The following is a 24,841-nucleotide window of genomic DNA, read 5'->3' as shown; positions in this document are numbered from 1 at the left end:
TATAATTCAGACATTGATAAAACTTGTCTGACAATATGTGGTGTTACAATACTGTCTAGCAATAAGCTAGTTTGACTATCTGTCCTATCATGTAAGGAATTTATAAATAGGTACATATTAAAGAGCTACAAGTTCTATTTTGTTATCCTCAAATGATTGCTTGATTTAAAAACAATTTAAACCTATGTGCTTAAATCTTTTGAAAACAAGAAATATGATTAGTGCAATAGAAAGAGCACTGGATTTTGAGTCAGAAGATCAGCACTGTATCTTGCTCTCCTGCTCACTGGTTTGAAATATTGAAAATTATTTAAACTCCTCAACTTCAATTTGGTCACCTGGAAAGTGGAGATTCTATCTAACTGAGGGTCAGGTAAAGCAACAATTAAATGTGATAACATACCCAATGATGCTTTGTGTACTCTGGACACTGTATAAATAGATTTTATGGAGTTACCTGTGTTCACCGATCCAGTGTCAACATAAACATTTGCACAGAATGACGCTAACGAAAGTCCAATCAAAGGACCAATGATAGCTCCTGTTTCTATAAACCCTAAAAATAAAGGAAAATATAAACTTATACACCCACATAAAGAGTTCTAATCCCATGAAGAGTCTGAAGATTGAATTGTTTTTACCTTAGATATTTTTGCCTTATGTGTTCAATCTGTAGGAAAATTAAACTTGGTGTACGTATAAGTAACAAGGATGTTTGTTTAAATGTTGAAAAAGGAGCCTCCTAATTTGAAGCCACTTTCTTTTAAGCCTCCAAATTCTCTTTCACACTCGGTTACAGATAAAGATCTGCAGTTAGAAGCGACTGGCTGCAGCAGGGTGACCATATTGTGTGCAAACGCCCTTCTCCAAGATGAAAATATTCCTTTTCTCTTATGAAAGACTAACTTACTTAAAATTATCAGTGTGTATGTATGACTTCATTCCTTAATAATAATTTTGAAATAAAACTAAGGAAATGGGAATCTTTAAATTCTATGACAGCATATCTCCACAATCTCAACTTGACCTGATAAATTGCTAAGACAAAGATGAGATTAGTGGGACTGTCCCTATTATGATTCAAAGCCATTTTCTCTTGTGGTATTAGAGACTGATTAAAGTGATGGCCTTTTTCAGTGAGTTTTGTTGTGTCTTGTGAGTAAACTATTACTGTGTCCGATATTGGAATAGAATTATCACTACTGTATCATGGGTGGATATTTTGATTCTATGGTTCCTTCAGTATTACAGCTGGGATCTTACTACTGAGAAAGTCATAGTATAGAGCAAAATTCTTTTGTTGCCTTCCACAGTCATATTTTTGGAGGATTTTAAAAGAAATACTATGTTATGATAAATATCTTGTGGCATACTCCTCAGAAAAGCTTCACTCCCAAATCTACCACTTGAAACTTCCTTTGGCTCTGTCCTCACTTTTATTGATACTTCTCTTCCCGTTACCGTCATCTCCTTTCTTATCCTCCACATTCTTATCTTCCATTTCCGTCAGTCCCCTCCATCCTCGCTTGACTTTTTACTCTTCTGGACCATTATCATCAGCTATCTCATGATTTGTCTACAACTCTGAGTCTATGCTGAGCCGTCCCTGCTTACTGAAAATCCAGGCTCGAGCTTCTTCAACTTTCTTCCTCTTTACTTCAAAATATGTCTTCACCGATTGCCTCTGCCTTCTCCACGGTTTATGGGCTAGTCCACCTTGTACACACCTGACTTCTTGACACTAACCCTTTCAAAACTTTTTCTTAATTTCATTGAAGTATAGTTGGTTTACAATGTTGTGTTAATTTCTTCTGTACAGCAAAGTGTTATATATATATATATATATATATATATATATATATATATATATATTCTTTTCCACAATGGTTTGTCACAGGATATTGAATATGGTTCCCTGTGCTACACAGTAGGACCTTGTTGTTTATCCAGTCTGTATATAATAGTTTGCCTCTGTTCATTTCAAACTCCCAATCCATCCCTCCCCTACACCTCCCCTCCCTTGGCAACCACAAGTCTGTTCTCTATGTCTGTGAGACACTAACCCTTTCTATTTTCTCTGTTTCTCAACCAAACACTCCCTCTTGTGTATTTGTTCAGTCTCCCCCACATCCAGTGATTGGTACAATTTCTCAAATTCACCCTGATTTCTTTCCTGTCATTATACTCTGCCTCTACTTTACTCAAATCCTTTCACATTCTACTCAAAATACACACAGGTAGCCTCAGTGATCTCTTGGCCACTTACCAGTGGTCTTCATCTTCTTAACTGGTCAACTTTCTTTGGACATTTTCCTCTGAAGACTTACAAAACTATACATTCATTTATTGTCTTAGTCTTGTCCCTTATGACTATCCCTTCTTTGAGTTTTCTTCCTCTTACTCTATTCACTTAAGTAGAAGCATTCCCTAGTATTTTATCCTAGGGCCCCTCACTATGTAGCATCTGACCTCCTACGGCAACCTCATTTCTCCCTCTTGATTTTATTTTTTGTCTCTGTATAGGTGATTCTCAAATTTTATGTCTAGCTTTTATGTTCTCTCCTAAACTCCAGAGCCACACATGGAACTGTTTTCTTGATGTATAGCTAATTGACTTATAATTATTTAATTATACATGGATTATTAATTATTAATAATTATTACTGCAATTTTCAAATTTAATTATACACATATTTATCTGATTTTATTGATTTATAATTATGTAGTTATTTACATACTAAACTTTATATGGACAATGTCTTATTCATCTTAATACATGTAGAGATTATCCATTGTTTCTATGTGTTATACACCCTAATATTTGTTGAAAAAAGAAATACATATTTTAACAAGGTGTTTGTTAATTTATTGCAGGTGAGCATTCTGTAATCTTTCAATATAAGTATGTGAATGGTTTCAAAGACTGAATAGAAAAACACTGAAAAAGATTATTACAAAATCAGTGAGTCATCAAAATCACCCAAAGTTGCTTGGGATAATCGTTCCTAAATATTTTAATCTCCTCATTACATGTAGCTCTGTTACTATCTTCTCTTACCCACTTTGACTTTTCTGGTTTTAAAAAGATATTTCTACTTTAACAGAAAAATGTCCCTGTACTCAAAGTTATGATTTTATAACCAACAACAGATGGAGTAACTAAGGAATATAAGCAAGTTATGCATAATAAATTAAGAATATTCAGGAGATTGTAAGACAACATACAAGGTGGATCTTAAGTTGCCTATTGTGGGAGATACTGATAGATGTTAGAAAATGAATTTTCAGGAAACATAACCAAAATTATGAAGACAGATATTTGTGAAAAATATGAAACAGCCTGGCTATTATAAAGAAATTGTGATAAAGAGAAACTATATAGGAAACTAAATAGATAAACTGAGTGCAGAGCTAGTAATAAGTGGAGAGCTCATATTTAATGGATAAAGGGTCAGTATGTTTCATCAACATGAAAGAGAAGACATTTAAAATAGTTAAGAAAAATTATACTGCAAGAATTTTTATAAGAAATTGATTATAAATACTACAGATAAAATGACCAATACAGAAGTTATAATAATCTATACATGAAGTGATGAAGACCTGAACAAAAATAGAAGTAATGAAAATAGTGAGAAAGGTTTTCAATATGAGACATTTTGGATAAAACACTGCTAAATCTCTTAACAGATTGGGTATAGATTGGTGCCCAGCAAATGGAGGAGTCAAATAGAACTCCAGGGGCACTAGATTAATGGCATTTTCAACAGTAAAAAAGCAGATTTAGCAAAGTGGCTTATTTGGAGTTAGCCCATAATTGCTCCATTCAACAAACTTTAAATGATGGCCAGTTGTGCCAAAGCACTCTGTTCATCATTCTGGAAATCACTAAGCATCCAAATAAATAACTAATATCCATGCTCAAGGAGCTTACTGTCCTGAAAAGAGGCTAAGGCAGATTTTCCAACTCACCAATATATAAAGGAGAGTTTTCAGATTTGGCAAAATCCTCTATGTAGGAAATACCCAAAGGCATGATGGGAGTTTCACCAATTCCACGTATAATATTTCCAACTAGTACATACACCCACATTAATGATTTAACTTCCTTCACACACTCTGCATTAAAAGAAAAAAAGACATTACATTAATGTTTTGGTAGTGAAATATTAGCAATACTTAATTCTAAGTTTTTGGTAGGTAAGCATTTCACAGTTCTTATGTGACCATGGCACCTTGCCAACAATTTACTATGCCAGTGATGACTCATGGGCCATCCCTCTTGCACTTTCTGACAGAGTGCTTAGGTATGGCCAACAATAAGTGGTACGCTGGAGCCAGTTCCTACTGGCTGGGGAGAGATGAGTATATACATCTCTTCCCAATTCAGTATTTAGTGATGACATGCTGGTAGTTTGATGAGAGTATTTACACCACAGAAATTGACAAACACTAAAAATCAAGGCTTTTTTTTTCCCCTCCAGAGAGTTAGTTTACCAGCAACTGCTAAACTTAGTTAGCTGTTATAAGTGCTACCCAATATATATACTAACTTTGGGGAGAGGAAAAAACACAAATATCTCTCCCTAGAATTGAGACTATATTTATAAGATTTACATAAGAGGCTCACTGAGTTTTGAATTCTCTACAGTTCTAATTACTTTATAGAAATGAAGAATATTTAACTGAGTAGTAATCACATTTTCTCTATAGAGCCCACTGTATACTGTGATCACCAAATAACTTCCTTTTAAATTGAAGTACAGTGACTTACAATACTATATTAGTTTCAGGTGTACAACATAGTAATTTGATATTTTTATAGATTATACTCCATATAAAGTTATTATAAAACATTGGCAACATTCTCTGTGTTGTACATTACATCCTTTTATCTATTTTATACCTAGTAGTATGTACCTCTTAATCCCCTCCTCCTATTTTCCCCATCCTCCCACCCTTCTCCCCACTGGCAATCACTAGTTTGTTCTCTGCATGTATGAATCTGTTTCTGTTCTGTTATATTCATTCGTTTCATTTTTTAGATTCAGCATATAAGTCAAAACATACAGTATTTCTCTTTTTCTCACTTATTTCACTAAACATAATACCCTCCAGGTCCATCCATGTTGTTGCAAATGGCAAAATTTCATTCTTGTCTGCAGCTGAGTAATATATTCCACTGTGTATGTATTCACCACGTCTTCTTTATCCATTCATCTGTTGATGCACACTTAGGTTGCTTCCATATCTTGGCTATTGTAGATAACGCTACTATGAACATTGGGGTGCATGTATCTTTTTGAATTAGTGTTTTTGTTTTTTTCAGATATGTATATATATATCCAGGAGGAGAATTGCTAGATCCTATGGTAGTTCTATATTTTTAATCTTTTGAGGAGCCTCCATACTGCTTTTCATCGTGGCTGCACCAATTTAGATTCCCATCAGCAGCGTACAAGTGTTCCCTTTTCTCCACATCCTCACCAATATTTGTTATTTGTTACCTTTTTAAGGACAGCCATTCTGGCAGGTGTAAGATAATATCTCATTGTGGTTTTTGATTTGCATTTTCCCGATGATTAGTAAACTGTGCCACCCACAGATGTGAGGGTCCTGAACACAGCTGAGTCTCAAAATTTCTTGTCAGGCTATCTCTCAGTCATTCCCAGTCCAGAAAATCATAGTCTCCGTTGCTGGGTATTCATATTTTTATCTATGATGAGCACAATGTTTATGTCTATAGATCACAGGCAAACTCCAGGTTTCCTCCAGGGCAAAACTGAGAATATCAGGTGGTTAAGGAATCAACACACTTCCCTGGAGATACACCCAACTGGGAAGGTTTTGTTTATCTACGACAATGCACATTAGGAAAAATAGGAAACAGGACCTGAGTCATTCTTTGGCAAAAGCCAACTCAAGGAGAGAACGTGGGCTATTGCTGATGTCACTGTTTTCTTTTGTTTCCCCAGGGGGTTCCTTTGATTTAGAGTTTCTGAGACAGCTATTCTTATACTCATTTGAACTATTTTGATTCTCTCTTATTCCATGCTGGCAGTGAAATTCCCAGCCTAAGGAACCACTGTAACTTCCACTGATATGAATACAGCCTGAAAATGTGCCCATCACAGGGAAAGAAGTTCTGGTCTGAGGTAAATTAACAGGGTCACCTATAGACTAAGTATCACCAGATTACACAGGTCCTTTAGCACATGAAGGGGCAGAGGCAGGTATGTTGGTGCCTGGGACTGCAAGAACCTAGAAGAAACACCATTATTGTACACTATCGCGCTGGATTAGGAAGTAGTCTCTGGAAAAGAGGGACAACTGGGCAAAAAAGACAAGTTCCTAGTTCAGTAGAAAGAGACTAGAGTATTCAGAACTATAGCATACTTGCCTGCTTTCTCTGCTATAGAATATCAATAATATAACACAAATCTTTTGAACTTTGTTTCTACCTCTGTTTCCTATTTAGATAATTGTATAGACCAAATCATCATTATAAACCCATCCTTCTAAGATGTTTTCCTCTGAGGAATTAATTTTACAGTGGCCCTTGGGTGGATGTCTTTGACTGATTTTTAAATAACCATTTTAAAGAACAGACAAGGCAGTCTTAATAGGTATATTCAAAAATAAGAGGCATAACATTTTCTATTATTAGCCATTCCTATTCTCCTCCGTGATCCCCTCTAAAATCCTTTAGAGGGGAAAAAATATCTTTTTGTTCCTCTACCTTACTTAACCAAACCCAATAACTCATTCAAAGACCCTCCACAGAAAGTGTTCAGTTACAAATTAACTAAAGTAATAAAATGAAGCAGACAACCTGATGGATCTTCTGTTGGTTTGAAAATCTGGGTTCCGTTTTCCATACACAAGAAACTGTTTGAGGACAAATTACCAGACACTGAAACTGTAGATTCATATTCGTATCTGTATGAACACAGGGAAAACACATTTGTGTTAAGGAGCCAATGAGGACAATGTGAGCATTGTGAAGATGCTCCTGCTTCACTTAAGATACAACATCCAAACCCAGGAAAGCAGATGTCTTTTCATCTTTGCCACCCAATCATCATAGATTGCTATCATCAAAAAGAACTTGCCACTCACGAAAATGTGCAATTCATTGACAGCCAGCTTTCAATTATCTGCATATGTATGGTCTATCCTTTAGATTACCTAACATCAACACTTGTGGTTTTTAGGTGATCATTGCCTGGAAATAATTACTGTGGATAAGGAACAAAAAGGAAGAAAAATAATAGACTCTATGAAGTATAATAAAGAAGATAAAGCTTTGGGGGGAAAAACAAAACAAGTTTCCAACTTTGGATTCTCTGAGGTTTGCTCATAAAAAATATACCCCACTTTCTGAGAATTCAAACAATAATCCCTTCATGCATTCATCACTCCCCAAGAAAAACAAAACATTTTCCCATCATAATGAGAGAACTTTGGAGATTCAAACACTGTGACAGTGCAATGTAATGAGTTTTTCTCTTCTCATAAGAACAAAAGGGTTAATACACTGTGACTGTATTATCTTAGGCAAATTACCACAAGATCCCATGCGCTTTCTCAGAAAGTAAATTATAAGCTGCAATAATGGTAGAAAATATGTCCAGCTAAGTCTCTCTTTGATAGAAATTATGCTGGACTGGTTTCTATATTTCTAGTAGATAAGAGAAATCCAAAAACAAAAAAAAAACAAAACACACACACACACACACACACACACAAACAACCTTGCCCTTCTGAGTTCCAAATGAGCTAAAGAGTGCTATGCTTGTATGTCACTGACAGTTCTGATTTCTATGCTATAGAACATAATAAAAAGGGTCAAAATGCCTTCTCCTTTGAACAATTGTCCAGTCATGGTCACAGAGAGGCTGTGAACTGTGGACAAAGGCTTCTGTCTCCATACCCATGATCCCATGAGACTTGTCAGCTTCAGACAAAAAAAATAACACCTTTGGCAGAGAGTGGAAAGAAATGTAAATAATAGCTGAATATTACTTGATGTTGTCTTGGACAGGCTAGGAACTAAAAGGACGGTGAAAACTCTTTGCCTGAAAACTTCTGATCCCTTCAGAAATACCTGAGAAGATAACATATCATTTTCATTTAACTTATCCACTAAAACCCAATAACTCATTCAAAGTTCATTCATCCCCAAAACTTCAGCAAAATGACAGTTGATGGATTATAAAATAGTAAAGGGAAAGGCATAACGCTGCAAGGATAAAGAAAATGGAAGATTTGACAAAGAGAAAGAGATTTTGGAAATTCGACAAGAAGATAAAGATTTTGAAAATGGGAAAGCAGATGAGTGGTCACTGAACTAGAAAATATGAGAAACACAAGCCTAAGTAAGTGCCTGCAGGGGAGCAACCAAACATGTGCCACATATCCCTGGAAAGTTTCAGGCAGGATACAAGATACTTCTAAAGGCAGGAGTGGGTATGATCCAAAAAATCAGAGGATTGGTTTAAGGTGTGTATAACGAGCACTTAAACCCTTATAATAGACACCCTCCACCATCCCAGTGAACATGGCCTTAGACTGCAGAGAGTCAAAACAAGCACATTGAGGATAGGAGGCCATACTAAAAACTGGGGATATTAAGTAAAAGAAAAATCTACATACTGATAAAAGAGACTCCCATCTGGCTGGTAGCCAAGCTGCCATGTCTCAGGCAACAGATTGAAGAATCCCTGCCTGAGTTAACTGACAGGTTATGGACAGTTCTGAGCCATCTCTAAAACATCCAGTCCCTGTGCTGTGAAGAAGTCCTCCAACAACCAAGTCCTACACATGTACCACAGAACTTCTGGTTAGCTTGTTGTTGCTATTCCTCTCTCTCAAATATGAGTAGCTAACCAAGGACCACCAGATATATGAAGGAAGCCTATAACATAAAGACAAAGACAAAACAAATAAAAAACTGTACACTTGAAAGAGACAGAGACATGAAGACAGATGAAGAAAATGTAGATGGAAAAGACATTGCATTCTTAAAATAAGAGCAAGATGTTCCTTAAAAAGATACATTCAAAGAACAAGAGTCCTTAAAACTTAAAAATATGATAGCAAAAGTTAGAAATCCATTCAAAGGTTTGGAAGATAAAGAAATCTCCCCCAGGGACTTTCCTAGCAGCCCAGTGGTTAAGACTTTGCCTTCCAATGCAGGGGGTGCAGGTTCGATCCCTGGTTGGGGAGCTAAGATCCCACATGCCTCGCAGCCAAAAAAAAACAGAAAACTAAAACAGAAGCAATATTGTAACAAATTCAATAAAAGACTTTAGAAATGGTCCACATCAAAAAAAAAAAAAAATCTTTAGAAATCTCCCCTAAAAGTAACAAGAAGGCAAAGAGATAGAAAATTGGAGAGAAAAGGTGAGAAAACTATAAGCTTAACTCAGGATGTAACAATATTCAAGAACAAGTAGAAGTTCTAGAAAGAGAAAGTAGAGGGGTGGAAGAAGGGGGGATATTATCAAAGAAACAATACAGGCAACTTTTACAAATGTCCAGATTGAAGGCACCTAGCACGATAAAGGAAAATCATTTATACCAACATGATTATCATGAATTCAAATTCTGGAGTTTAAGGGAAAATCCCAACAGCTCCTAGAGAAAAGAAACTGGTCACAGGGGTTAGAATGGTATAGGATTCTCAAGAGTTAACACTGGAAACTAGAAAGTCTTGGAAATGATGTCTTCAAAATCCCTAGAGAAAAAACTTCAAACCAGAATTTTATACCAGCCAAACTGCCACCAAGTATGGGAGTAGAATAGGAATATTTCCCAATGTTTAAGGTCTTAAAATTATTACTTTCCTTGCACACTTTCTCAGAAACCTATTAGATGACATTTTCCACAAAAAGAGTAAGAATGAAAAGGAAAGGAGAAGAGATTACTACCCAGGAAGTGAGTAACTGAATGGAAGAAAGAGGCAGGACAAATTCCCAAGGAGAATGGTGAGTGAAAATTTCAAGGAAGCAGCCATGCGGCTGGCCTGGAGAGTTCCCAGTTCAGATTGCAGATGGAAAATTGATGATGACAGGAGAGGTATCTCAAAGACAAAAATGAAACCCTCTGATATGTATGAATATATTGAGAAGACGTTGTCCTACCGGTAAAGAATTTGGTGATGATTCGTGAGAAATAAAAAGAAAACGAATCAAACATAAAATGAGGCAATTATTAAATCCAGGGAAAATAAAAAGTGATAGAAGAAAGGGAAAATAACAGCATGGTTCAGCTGAAATATGAAAAATATTTACATAGTCACACACATGGAATAGTGAGCATGATTTTATAGTAGGAAGTCAATATGTATATTACATAACATTAAAGTATCAAAAACTAAAAGGATAAACATTTACTTAGAAATATGGAAGCAAATAGAAGAAGAAAGAGCTAAAAGAGTCGGGAGTGGTTGCCTCTGGAGAGGAGTAACATGAGCAATGTTGAAGAGGTGGGAGACAATGCTTTTTTCAACATAATTTTACTTTTCACAATTTTGCACACATATTACTTTGGTAAAAATTTAAAATGAAAATCAACCTTCAGAATGGTCTATCCTTTGGTGACCCATAATTAAACAGAAACTCAACTGTAATTAGAAGTGTCTAAATAGTCCCTAGAAAGGAGTAATCCCAAATCTTGCCAGGTCCTAAGAATCTTTTCATCAGACTCAACTCCATAAAAGAGTTGTCCCAAATCTCTAGTTCATAAATGGACATGTAAGTGGAAGCCAGGCAGCCAAGAGTACAAAACAGGCGGGTGGAACAGAATCTGAACCTTGCAGTTTCTATTACAGTGCTCTGGGTCTTTAGGGGCATTGTTCCTAGAAAGAAATCCAAGCTTATTTCCTGCAGCTGAAAGTTGCCCCTGAAAAAGTCATCAGAGACTGCAGTACTTACCGGTCCATGAGGAAATGAGGTAGTGATTGTAAGAAACACCCTAGGCCCATAACCACACATCCGACACCAATCATTATAGGTCTGTGCAGTTTAGTTCCAAAATAACTCACAAATATAATCAACAAAAGATTTCCTAGAAAAAATTGATGTGAAAAATGAATATTTCAATTAGTATGAACAAAGTCTAAATTAACAGCCTCACCCAATCATTGACTATCCAGCATTTATTGTATAATAAATATCTGAAATACTGGGATTGGTGCTAGGGATGCATGAAATAATAAATGAATAGGACACAACCCCTGCCCTGAGGGAAGGCTCTGTTTCACAATGTCTTTTAACAGAGGTTCTTGACCTGCTGTCTATAAACCCCAAAGGAGTCCATGGATAGAAACCAGGTGTTCCATGAACTTGAGTGAGAAAAAAAATTACATCTTTATTTTCAGTAACTTAATATTAGTATTTCCTTTGACTGTGAAAGTAGACACAAACTACATTAGTATTAACAGTATGTACGATTTTGTCGTCAATTATCACCAACAGAAGTTACAGGTATTTGCATATGACATTACAGTTGTTGCAGATACTTCAAAATATTATTGACACCAATGATTGCTTCAAAATTAGTGTAGATTTGTTATTTAATGTGATGGTAAGAAGTACAAGTATTATTATATAAGCTGCTTTTAATATTTTGATAATTTTATTTCGGTATAGTTGACTTCCTTTGTACCCTTATGGTTTTTATTTTACACAATTACATTATTCTGAGATTATAGGGCATCAGATTGCCAAAGAGGTCCTTGACACAGAAATGTTAATAACCTCTGCCAATCTCTTAGTGACTCTCCATTACCTAGAGGATAAAAGGTAAGTTCCATAGCACACACACACGAAGCTCTCCAATAGTCCATTTCTCACCCCTGCCCATTTCTCCAGACCTATATTCTAGGAATTGCCACCTGAAGCGTGGCCAGTCCATAACACTGGGCTGAACGTTGCTCCCTACACAAGCTACCATGCTGTTTCAACATTACACTGCTTCTTCTATTGGAATTCTCTTCACACTTATCTAACCCTGTTTCGTCACCCGGAAAACTTTTACTTCAAGAGCCTATCTTCCTTAAGTGAGGTTGTGTCTCTCCTCTGTGTTCCTATAGGACATTGCATATACCTATGTCACCAAACTTACTGCATTCAGTTAAATTATTTTGCACCTATGCCCTCCATTAGACTGTCAGCTGAGTTTACACAAGGACTGTACAAGGAGTGACTTCTGACTCCGTAGCCAGGATCTCCATAGCCAGCAAACGGGTAGCACAGAATGAGGTCTGAGAGAGCCGAGCACTAGGAGACAAGATCAAGCATCACCTGCTTCAGTTTTGCGTCTATCCCATCCTAATTTTTCTTTCAGATACTGATTAAAAATATTAAAGGCAACTTGCATCTTGAAGGAAGTAAAAGCCATTACAAAAGGAGTGACATTTGTATTTCTATGCGGGTTTGTTCACAGAAGAAATCTTTCCCTTCCTCATTCTTTCTCTCTGTCCTCACATCTTCCCAGTCAGCCACAAAAATCAAAGCCTAAGAATAGGCTCTGCACTTAGAAAGGAGAATTGTCAACCTCCCAGAAACAGCAGGAGAAGAAAAATATTTGCTTTTTTTTTTGAAACAGATTCCTTTGTTTCCCATGATATCTTCTAAACATGAAAATAAAGCCCTAAGGGTTATCAAATAATAGATTAAATATTAGTACTCTAAACACTATGCTACTCATGCTAGCTAACCAAAGAACTATTAGAGTAAAAAAATTTTAACTATTAGAATAAAAAGTCCCATGATGGGATATGTGACAATGTTTAAGTGTTATTCAGGGATAATATTGAAATGAATTGTTTCTCAACATATTCGAAAGTGAGCTAGGCTATTTAAGTCATTTTAGAAAATACATTCAGTCAGCTAAATGGTACAAAGCGGAAAATAAGGAGAGTAAAATTCAGACTAGCTCCCTGGATAAAATAATGTATAAAAAGAAGTAATGGAAAAATAATTCATTACCAATCTCAAAGCTTCCATTAATAAATCCAACTAGAGACGTTGGGATGTTGAATTGTCTCTCTATTTGTGTGAGCATGGAATTCATATAAGATCCGGATAGTGTTTTGGATACATACGCACATGTTATTGCCAACAGAAACATCTAGGGAGAAAAAAAGTTCAAGAAAACATATGAAAAATTTATTTTTAAATTGTACATTTGCCACCCGTTGACAAAATATCTTCTACCAAAAGACTGATTGTCTCCACCTCAAGTAACTCTTGTATTTGGAAGAAGCTTTTAAAGTGATCTCTTCTTCTGGTCTTCCATACTATGTTCTCTCTTTGAAAATCCAAAGTGGGACTAATTGATTAGTGATACTGAATTGTGTAGGTCATTTGTAGCCTCATTATTTTATGGGCACGTCTTATACATACACAGAAGCAAGTAATCATTCTAAATAACATGTAGCAAATGATTTAAATTGATCTTCAGCATTGCAACACTCTCTGTAGTACAAAAGAATACGTGTATGTTAATTTTTAAAAAGGAATGTGGCGTTACACAAAGACATTATTTCTGTAGCAAATTTGTTTAAGTTCTCTCTTGAACAAAGTAATATGCAATTTATACAACATTCTATTGCTACTCATTGCCAGTTAATTTATTTAAAGCAATATTTTAATTATAAACCGTACAAAATGTTTCTAAACTTGCTATGATAAACAGGTACTTGCTATGATAAACAAATATGAATACAGTACAATAAATTTCTGCATATTGAATCACACTTCCTAGGTATTGATATAATTCCAGACAGCAGTCAGGCTGACACCATCTGTAACAAAAAACTCAAGGACAATTTAACAGATAGAACCATTGTGATCAGCAGAAACTAGTATGGTTTTACTAAAAAGTTAAATTTTTTTTTTTTTAATTTTTATTTATTTATTTATTTTTAATTTATGGCTATGTTGGGTCTTCGTTTCTGTGCGAGGGCTTTCACCAGTTGTGGCAAGTGGGGGCCAGTCTTCATCGCTGTGCGCGGGCCTCTCACCATCGCGGCCTCTCCCGTTGCGGAGCACAGGCTCCAGACGCGCAGGCTCAGTAGTTGTGGCTCACGGGCCCAGCCGCTCCGCAGCATGTGGGATCCTCCCAGACCAGGGCTCGAACCCGTGTTCCCTGCATTAGCAGGCAGATTCCCAACCACTGCGCCACCAGGGAAGCCCCAAAAGTTAAATTTTTGATAGTTTTATTAAATTGGAAGTGAAAAGATTTAGGTCTTAGTAAGGGATTTGAAAAAGGAGCAAAGTCAGGTAGATTAATGCTTCCAAATCAACAAATTATAGATAAATATATTTATATCAACCTGAATGGTAGTCTCCAATCCTATGCCATAGGGCTTTTCCATTTCCTGATGACACTTCCATCCTGAGAGACCATTCGATTTACTCTCCAGCCAGTACACTCATATCCCTAAAATCCTCACCCCTCCATCTTCCAATTTCTCAATCTTGAACCAACCCCACAATTTATACTGCACTTTGTACACTCCCTTCAAGATTATTCACAATCTTTTCTTTTTGCCAGTCTCCAACTCAGCCCCATGCTCTTCTCGACCAGCAAATGATCTCAGCAACTTCACCTTCAAATTTACCCCTCCCTACCCCTCCAATTTCCCTCCCATCTTAAAAGGATGTATCCCTCCTCCTGTATAAGAAACTCCCTCCAGCCATGCTCTGGAATCCATTCTTCCCATTGCTGAGATCCTGATTCATCAATTGTTGACCCCCTCCTCTACTTTCATCCTCATACTATTTACTGCCTCTCTCCCCACTAACTTATAAATATATCCAAGACATTTCTGTCCTAAAAATCTTCCCTCATCCCTGATGGTAGCTCCAGCTACCATCAAGCTGTTTGGAAGAATAGTCTAGATTCATTGCCTACACGAACCTTCCACTCACCCTTCAGTCTACTACAGTCTAGCCTCTCTTGAAGCTACTCTATAAAAGGTCATAAACAACTTCCTGATTTCCAAATCCAATAGGTACTTCTCAGTCCTCAGCTAAGTTGATATCTCGGAGTCATTTAAGATCATTAATCATTCATTTCTTCCTGAAATTCCCTCCCCTCCCCCCATGTATACCTGTATCTCCACCTATCTCTAGACTCTTTCTATCCAGTCTTCTCTTCTCAGGCTTTTGTCTCATACCCTCCACTTTTTGCTATATACCCTCTCCCTAGGAAATCTCACTTATTCCCATGGCTTTAACTACCACCCAGATGCTGAAATCTCTCAAATGTTTACAAAGTTTATCTTAGACAACTGCAATCATTTTTTAGTCTCCTCTAGTCTTTCCCACCTCCAATCTCCCTTCCACCTCCTGCCACCACTAATTTGGAGCTTAATAAATATTTGTCAAACAAATGAATAAAATGCATATTTAGCATGTGATTCCACTTCTTGAAACTTTTTAGTGGCTTCCCATGAACAAAAATCCCTACTTCTTAGATGGCAAATAAAACCTCGTATATACCTTGTTATGATCTCTTGTTGCATGTCCCTAAACATAATGTTCTATTTATAGTTCTTTTAATTCACCATGCCACTTTACACCTCTTTTACAGGTGGTCCTGCACTTGCAATGATTTTCTTCACCTTGTGCATCTGATAAATATATGCTCAATATTTAAAACTCAACTCTATCATTATTTCTATTGTGGAGTCTTCCTTGTCTTTCTACTTCCGAGGTAGCCTTGACCACTCACTCCCTATCTCTGCACCCTGCTGTGTGCCTGCCTCTATTACAGCCCTCAGCACAGTGCACTTTATTTTTTTTAAAGGACTTTATTTATTTATCTGTTTGGCCGTGCCATGTGACATGCGGGATCTTAGTTCCCTGACCAGGGATTGAACCCTTGCCCCTGAAGTAGAAGCCCAGAGTCCTAATCACTGGACTGCCAGGGAATTCCCCACAGTGCACGTTATTTATGTGTTTGGATGCCTATAACCTCCTCCCTCATTATACTGTGAGCAAGTCAATGATAGGATCCATATATTATTTACCTTCGTATCTTCGGGGTCTAGTAAATGCCTCACAAACAGTAGGCATCCAGTACAAGTTTATTGAATGAATGACAGAATCAGTATTCAAAAACATCTTGAAGAAGTAGTCACTGCTGAAAGTAAGCTGAATATAAGATGAAATTCAATAGGATTAAATACACCTAAACCAAAAGTTATCTGCACCAATTAGTTTGGGGAAATCTGAATAGAAATGTATGTGAAAAAGACCTGGGAAATTTAAATATCAAGCTCAATATGAGTCAAAATTCATACTGTTATATACCTGCCAAGATAGTATAGCTATATCTCTAGCTATTTATCCTTTTATATTAAATACCAGTTGTAGAAATTCTGTCTCTCATCACACTGTAAATCTTTTCAGAGCACATTGTTGAGAGTAAACAATTTTCACATGGTTTTATCATTCAGATTTTATATTTAAAAGCAAGCAAGGCCTATCAAATAAAGTACAGATCATGTTTGAGAGAATAATTTCTTTTATTTAACATTTTAAGAGAGGAAACTAGGTAAATCATGACCCCAGTGCTTTTCCTGAAACATTTAGATGGGCTTCCTAACCTGTATGGTTTTCTTCATAGAGTGAAAGCAACCAGTGGTCATTGTGACTCATGTCTAGTGCAAAATAACCTCTATATTTATAAAGCTAGTCCTACCAGCTTTTAATAATGCCCCAGAGTTTGAAGCAAATTTGTTGAAGACAGTCCTTTGATATCTTCTAAAAATGTTGCTTAATGAGCATATGTCTAAGGTCAGAGAAACAGAGAAACCCGGCTAATTATGAAGCGATTGCCTCTTACTTTTACCTGATAAACTTGTGCTTGCAGTATTTTGCTATCTCATTTCAGATCAATATCTAGTCCTGCCAAACTCCAGTCAGAAAAAATTAAGGACCAATTGTTTATAAATAATACTTGACCTTTATCCACAAATGCTATTAATAATAATAGCTAATATTTATTGAATGTTTACAATATTCCAGTCATTGTTTGAAGGATGTAAAAAGAAAAACATTCTATGAGATGAGTACTGTTGTTACCCCTTTCAGATGAGAAAACTGAGTCACAAGGACGTTAAGCAACCTCTCCGAGGTCACACAGCAAGTCAGTAGTTGAACTCGACATAAACCTAGATAGCCTGGGCTTCAGTCCTTATTTTTAACCCTTCAATGTTAGGAGATGGACATGAGAATTAGGAATAATTTAAGGGGATTTTTAAAATATATAATTAACAGAGCATTTCAGGCAAAAGTAATTTTCCAGCTCTATATCATGATTCTCCCCTTTCCGGTACATGTGTAGATCTTTCCTACACATGTATAAAGAGAAAACAAACTTTTGATAGGAAGGAAACTGGTGGCAGTGTCGTAGTTTGGAAACCACTTGCAGGCACTAGCTGTGGAATCAAGACAATTATCCAGATTCCTTGGTTTAAAATAAATTTAAATTTTGTTTGAAGGCAAAATAGCTTTGAGGCTATGCAAAAAGAATTTGCTCTAAAATAGTCAAGAATACCAGAAACAGCTAACAAAATGGGCATTTTTCTTATAGAGAATGATTGGTATGATGCCAAAGCTTGAAGTAAACATTTGTTTTAGTGGATCATTGTGAGGGCATCACTGAATACAGATCAACAAAGCATTTCTGTGCCATGAACCATTTTCCAGGAGAGACCTCCATACTCCTCTGACTTAGAAGCCCCAGAAGAGTGAACATTAAATTGGCCTTTGATCCAGGAAATTAAATCCTACTGTAATATACTGTGTGCTTGAAAGTGTTTAAGATCCTGTCTTCCATTTAAATCCCTCAAAACTATTTCCGATTAAATTGCCTGAATCAATAATCCTATTTAGACACACCCTCAGTTACAAACCAACTTCATTAAAGCAAGAACTTATCAATATATCAGGTAGTATGACATTATTATTAGATTAATACACGAAGATATAAGCAACTTTACAAGGTCTCAGTTTAAAAATATATATATGGTGCATATACATATATCCACACAAAGCAAGTCCTTACCTTCAACTTGGAAAGACATCTTATTCTATGAGTTTCAATTCTTTTCTCAGTTTCTCCCATGTTGCTCTTCTGAGTGTTCCAAGGTGTTTATGCTTTAAATCTTGATATTTCTTAGTTCTATTCTTTTAAGAAGACAAAAATCTATTAAATTGCTGACAAAGTCATAAAGCGTCATTCTTTTGAAGAAAGCACTGAATCTGAATAACAGAATCAGAATGCATTGTGTTACAAATGTTACAAAAATACCTAGGAAGCTTCTGATTCATGTCTAGAAAACAATGACGTTAGAAAAGATTTAGTTGTTAATTTTCCATTGAAAAAGTTACATCAAATCACTGTAGTAACTCTTTAGTGAAATTACAGATTAGAACAATTTGTTATGATCCCCTTGCAAAATAATGCCCACGTGGTTAAAACAAAGCTTTTCATTTCTTTAGCCAAAGCAAATAAAACTAAAGTGAGCTCCTTGGACTTACATGAAAATGCTGCTTTTAGGAACACACAGACTTTGATTTTGTTTGTACTAATAATCTGCTTTAGCAAGCTTACAAAGGCTCAAAAAATCTCTATTTGGCCAGGCTCCCTCTTCAAGTTCTTTGTGTTCCAAGACTTCCCTGGAGTCTCAGGAAGGGAAGCGCTTTCTGGGGCACTGCTGATTCACGGAAACCTGGGGAGACATGGAATTTTAATCGTGGAAATCGCCTAAGTAAAAATAACAAATAATTCTATGATCTGGAAAAGAATCCCGCAAGTTAAGAAGTGAGGTTTCAGAGAAGATCAAAGATAGAAGTGGAAACCTATATGTATACATATATAATAAATACAGATATATGTGTGTCTATGTGTATATATAATATATAGGTACACATTTTTATATCTAAAATGTTTTATATGTAAAACAAAAGGATGATTTAAACTCTATTAAATTCTACTAACCGTTTGTCAAAGATTTTGTCTATTTCGTTTCTTGAAATTAGGGCAATATTTTGTACTAAAACCAAAACATTTCCCTCTGACTATATTTAATCTAGTAAATCTACTTCAAGTTGCCAGATGCTGTCTTAACAGTATCCCCAGGGTTAATTGATCAAAATCCTCTGAACAATATCCATTTAACAATATCCCGAATGGCACTAATTTTTAAAACCTGAATCCCACTCCCCTATACACATTAAGGCAATAGCCACTGAACAATTATGTATGAGCTTAATTCTCTTTACTCATTCTTTTATGAAGACAACAAATATCTATCAGAAGTCTACTATATGCCAGTCATTGTGCTAAGCACAGGATTTCAGCAGTGAGCAAGACAGACAAGTTGTCCTAAAGACAATATAAACTAGGTAGAGAAGTATAAGGCTCTGTGAAAGGTACTTGGACCCAGATCCCAAGGAAATTATACTTTTATTGGGAAAGGTAAAACTTTTCAATAAAACACATTGGAATAGAACTGGACAGTGTATGATCAAATACAAATTGTTTGGTATGTAAGTGGTGAAAAAATCCATAGGTCATAAGTGAAAATTACGAGAGACCACTCTTGGCAATTCTGAATGACAATACAAGTGAACTCAAGCTGAAATCCCTCCCATAAAATTCCAAGTCACCTTAAGTGTAGCGCAAGTACATAACACTAGTTTTAGAAAAACCCATAGAATGGGATAATTTTTCAAAAGAGTGGAAACTGCTATTTTTTGGTCTTCATCTATAATACCTCTGGTTTTATCATAAACCTCTCAACTGCTCTCAGTTTTTCCTTCTCTTACATTTAGAACTCAATCTCTCTCCTTTATGTTTTTTCTTCCCCCGCTACAGCTTGCTTAAATTTCAATATATTAGAGCTCAATATAGCTACCCAGTCAAATGATAAGAGAGGGAGAGAATATATTCCTCTTGGTATCAAAGTTGTCTTCACTCATCTTAGTGGCTAAAAACATGCCTATTCTAAATGCTTATTTTTCCTATATACCTGAGGAGGCATAGAAGCTGTAGTTGGTAACACAGAAAATCACCACATCAGGGAATTCTGTTTTTCCTTCTGTGCATTGTGATATTGTGCAGGTTTTATCATCATGCCCCAAAGGTTTGTTTCAAAATGTGTTTCCAGCCCTGAAAGAAGTTTTTAAACAGTTGTCTTTTCACTGTAGTGTTTAAAGCTAAGCACTTGGAAAGAATTAAATGTGATTCAATTAACACTAAACTTTCCTTAATTTGCCAACTTATACAGTGAAAACATTTTAGCTTTTCAGATACTTTTGAAAAATTTTAGCGGAGGAAAATAAATAAATGAATGAATAAGATCTATTCTTTTTACTTAAAATTTGTAAATTCCAATAGTTAATGTCCCAATCATTATTGAGCACTTTGGCCCCAAATCGGAGAATGCACACGTTGTTTCTTCATATTCTCAATGCCACGCTAGTGTCAGCTTTGTGAACAGTCCCCTTTTGTCAGCACAGCTTTGTTTACACGGTGACTTCTGCTCCTGGGATCACAGCATCACCGACAATATCCATCAGTCATCACTGCTAATGAAAACGCCTTGCTGCAGTTTTATGAAGTAGAGAATCAGTTTAACTCCTTCTCGACATTCAAATGGGAGCAGGTAATTCTTCAGCACAAATGTAGTTGGGTTTCTTCCATGTCTACTGGTCACGACTCTGCTTTTTGTGTTTGTTTTTATTTTTGTTTTAATTGTGGTAAAAGCACATTACAGAACTGTTCCCTCCCTGCACACTTTTGGTTAGTGGATTCCTAGAACTTTTTCATCTTGCATGACTGAAACTCTACACCCATGGAACAGCAACCTCTGGGGTTTTTAACACCCCTTGGTTTCCAGCCCTTAATGACAGGTCTCAACGACAAGAGAATACAATGATTTATCAAACAAATAAACGGTCTTACTGTGTTCTTTCCCCAGTATTCAATACATAGACATAGCTTTTATTATTATAAATCACCTGGGAAAATGTCTACATTTAATTTTATATTAATCTCTCCTACTGAATTAACAAAATAAAGGCTTTACTTTATCATGGCAAAACTAGTAGTACATACATGAAGAAGATTTAGGAGAACATCCTTTCCCTGGGGAAAAAGACAGGGTCACGCCAGCAAAGACCTTATGAAAATTGTTTATTTCCAGAATCTTCAAATGGCTCCTAGCTCTGCAAGAAGAGAACAGACTCTTGGTGGTATCCAGCTGAAATAATTTCAACCAATACCAAACCAAGCAAGTATGTGCCAAAGAAGCACGTGGAGAATTAACAATGACTCTTTGTATGACGCCTACCAAATTATTTTGCTTCTATTAGTTACTTTTCATCAGAAATCAAAGAATAAGACATGGATTCTGCAAATCAGCCTTACAAGTATAGATATTATTTTAAGTCCAAGCTCAGAGGAGTTACTAGAAATGCATCACTCTGGTAAAACTAAGGGAGAAACTTAACTGGGCCATAGACTCATGCATATGATTTTACCAAGCAAAGCAAAGTATGGAACACACAGAAACACAAGTGAAAGCCATCATCAGCAATCCAGCAATAAAAATACCTACCCAGTTACTTTGGAAAACTTACTGCGTTGTGCTGGATAATAAACCAAGACGTGGAAAAGTAAAGCTAAAACCTGACTTCTAAGTCTTTAGGAGAGCTAGTTGTGAATATCATCAGGGTTACATCTCATGCCAAGTAACTCTAGAGAATGATTAGGTAATTATGGGAATAGCCAATGTTTTCCACATTGGCAATTTAAACCATTTCATATTTCAGATTATTAACCCAATTTCTCTTCCTTTTGCTTGCATAGGCATAGTTTGAGATACAAAAACTTGTTTCTTCATTTAATTATGGCAAGAAAATACTGAACTCCTCTTTTTTCTCATAGAGATAAGACTTCATCTGTTTATGAAGTCCCTCTAATAACTGTAAATCCAATAAGATGTTAGATTTTTCTCCAACCCAATTATTTATATATTTGTTTCTTCATACTAATGGAAGCAGCTAGATATAGTCAAAAGGGCAGACTTTAAAGCCCTGTTAGCTAAGGTTTAATTCTAGTTTAGTTGTGAATTGTTTCAACTCTGAGCCTATTTTCCCTTACCTATGATGTTGGAATATTTATGCCTACCTTGCAAGATTGTTATGAAGACTGAGTTATAAATTTTACATAAGACCCCTAGCATGTTTGCTGGAATGAAATAGTCACTCTGTAAATGGCAGTGATTATTATTCATTCATTCCACAAATATTTATTAAGGCTCTACTACATTCCAAGCACAGTAGTTGGTGCTAGGAATACAAAGATGAATAACATATGTGCTTGCTCTCAAGCAGTCTCACAAGCTAATGGGAGAGATAGACAATTAAAGGATAATAATAGCTGCTTCATGCCATCATGCAAACAATTTGAACTAAGTAATAAAAATAAGCAATTCATGAAAACTATTTATTTGGACAGTCACTTGGAATATCATTTTGATACAGCCTAGTAGTTTAAGGACTTGGGCTTCAAAAGGAGGCCCTACTGGTTTGAAAGCCTGTTTTCAAACTAGCTGTGTGATTCTGTACAAGTCGCTTAATCTACCCATACAATGAAGATAATCTCTATCTTTACATAAGTCAAGGTTCAGACAAGAAAATAGAACCCATGACAGGTAGTTCAATAGAGGATTTAATTATGGGAAACTAGTTCTAAAGGCATCGGAAAAGTTAAAAAGCCAAACTGGGCAGATGGTGAGCAACCCAGAGATTTATGTCAGTGGCAAGTCTCTCTCACTCCTGAGAATGTATCAGAAAGGGAAAAGGGCTGAGTTGCAGGACCTCGCGCCCTTAGGGACACACAGCCACTGCCAGAGGCACCACTTAATGCATGGAGCTGGAGAAATGACTTTTCCCCTCTACAACCCTAGTCTCACACCAATACCTCTCATTGACAACCTAACTGGAAATCAGATGCAAGGCAACCTGGACATTTTAATTTTCTGAAGTCAGTCCCATGGAGGACAGAAAGGATCAGAGGATGGGAGGGCCCAATACAAGTGACCACGACAACAACGATGAGTTGCAATAAAATTAAATAAGATAATACATAAGAAGTATGTAATATGATGCTAGCACACAATCAACATTCAATGAGGGGTACCTATTGATGTTATTGATATTATACCTTCAATCCTTAATGCTCTTTTTATTCTCAGTAATAGAAGACTCAGGAGATTTAACTAGTTTGCATAATTGGCCAGCTCTTGACATTACATATGCAGACCCTGCAATCTCTATGTGATACCAAATGAGATTTTGTCATCAAATCAACTGATTTTTAACTGGTCAGATATATTAACCAACTACTTTCGCATCAGGTAAACACAGCCATTGTCACCAAATCTTCACTTACCAAGGTATATCCAGCTTTCTTATTTAAGTTATATGTGGGGAAAATGTCCAACGAAATTTGAGATACATAGTGTCAATTACCACTAAGTGCTTTGTTAAAATGCTTCAACAAGCAGAGTAAAAACAGTACATTAAAATCAGAAGGAAAACTTTTCCATGGTGGAAGGAGAAAAAGGGAAAAGGATAATATTATTATTCCTCATTCTTATTATTTCCTTCTGTATAGATGGAATTCCATGAGCATGACATGTCCTTCCTCTCCATACCCTCACTCACTCCATGTGGAGAAGGCTGACGTGGGGAGGTTGATCTATTTGGAGGTTAACTGTAAGAAAGCCTGCTTGCCAGCAGAAATAAGCCACATGCCCTCACATCAGCTTGTCAGTGCTAGAAGTGATGTTTTGGAATCTGTGTGTCATACGTGTCTCTTATTTTTCAATTGATTCACAGTTAGGATGGGGGGGCCACTGGTACTTATTGGTATTTATTGATTGGATACTCTCAAAGACTCCAACATACAAGAAAAGCATGTAGAAGCAGATTGTCCTAAAGGGCTATGACCAGATTAGAAAAACACAAATCCTAATATATTACATACAATGTGATACCATTTTTGTAAAACTATATATAATTGGAGATAATAATAAAACATATACATATTATATACTACTTGCTGTAGTCCAGACACAGTTTTAGAAGCTTTAGAGTTGCCAATTCATTTAGTTATCATAAAACCTTATGACAACATTTCTCCAAAGATATATAGATTGCCAACAAACACATGAAAGAATGCTCAACATCATTAATCAGTAGAGAAATGCAAATCAAAACTACAATGAGATATCTCACACCTGTCAGAATGGCCATCATCAAAAAATCTACAAACAATAAATTCTGGAGAGGGTGTGGAAAAAAGGGAACACTCTTGCACTGTTGCTGGGAATGTAAATTGATACAACCACTATGGAAAACAGTATGGAAATTCCTTAAAAAACTAAAAATAGAACTACCATACAAGCCAGCAATCCCACTACTGGGCATATACCCTGAGAAAACCATAATTCAAAAAGAGTCGTGTACCAAAATGTTCATTGCAACTCTATTTACAATAGCCAGGACATAGAAGCAACCTAAGTGTCCATCAACAGATGAATGGAGAAAGAAGATGTGGCACATATATACAATGGAATATTACTCAGCCATAAAAAGAAACGAAATTAAGTTATTTGTAGTGAGGTGGATGGACCTAGAGTCTGTCATACAGAGTGAAGTAAGTCAGAAAGAGAAAAACAAATACTGTATGCTAACACATATATATGGAATCTAAAAAAAAAAAAAAAAGGTCCTGAAGAACCTAG

At 36.1% G+C, this 24,841-nt stretch overlaps 1 protein-coding gene across 6 annotated transcripts in view; it reads right to left on the bottom strand.

Moving 5' to 3' along the window:
• The window catches only part of SLCO1A2 (solute carrier organic anion transporter family member 1A2), a 114,020-nt gene that overhangs the window by 38,660 nt on the left and 50,519 nt on the right, over positions 1-24,841 (bottom strand). For 2 of the 6 annotated variants that reach the window (XM_082421078.1, XM_082421073.1), the window contains exons 2-8: positions 18,564-18,754; positions 18,088-18,209; positions 12,996-13,137; positions 10,938-11,070; positions 6,833-6,939; positions 3,973-4,119; positions 458-556 (exon numbers count right to left, since the gene is read on the bottom strand). In XM_082421078.1, coding sequence (XP_082277204.1) covers positions 458-556; positions 3,973-4,119; positions 6,833-6,939; positions 10,938-11,070; positions 12,996-13,137; positions 18,088-18,147 — 688 coding nt within the window. In that variant the 5' untranslated portion in view covers positions 18,148-18,209; positions 18,564-18,754. Of the gene's footprint in view, positions 1-457; positions 557-3,972; positions 4,120-6,832; positions 6,940-10,937; positions 11,071-12,995; positions 13,138-18,087; positions 18,210-18,333; positions 18,519-18,563; positions 18,755-21,144; positions 24,210-24,841 lie in introns of those variants that run through there. The other 4 variants (XM_082421075.1, XM_082421074.1, XM_082421076.1 and 1 more) reach the window with 4 other exon arrangements.

This window comes from Balaenoptera physalus (assembly GCF_965194825.1).
Source record: "Balaenoptera physalus genome assembly, chromosome: 13".
NCBI lineage: Eukaryota > Metazoa > Chordata > Mammalia > Artiodactyla > Balaenopteridae > Balaenoptera > Balaenoptera physalus.
This window is presented reverse-complemented; position numbering and strand designations above follow the sequence as displayed.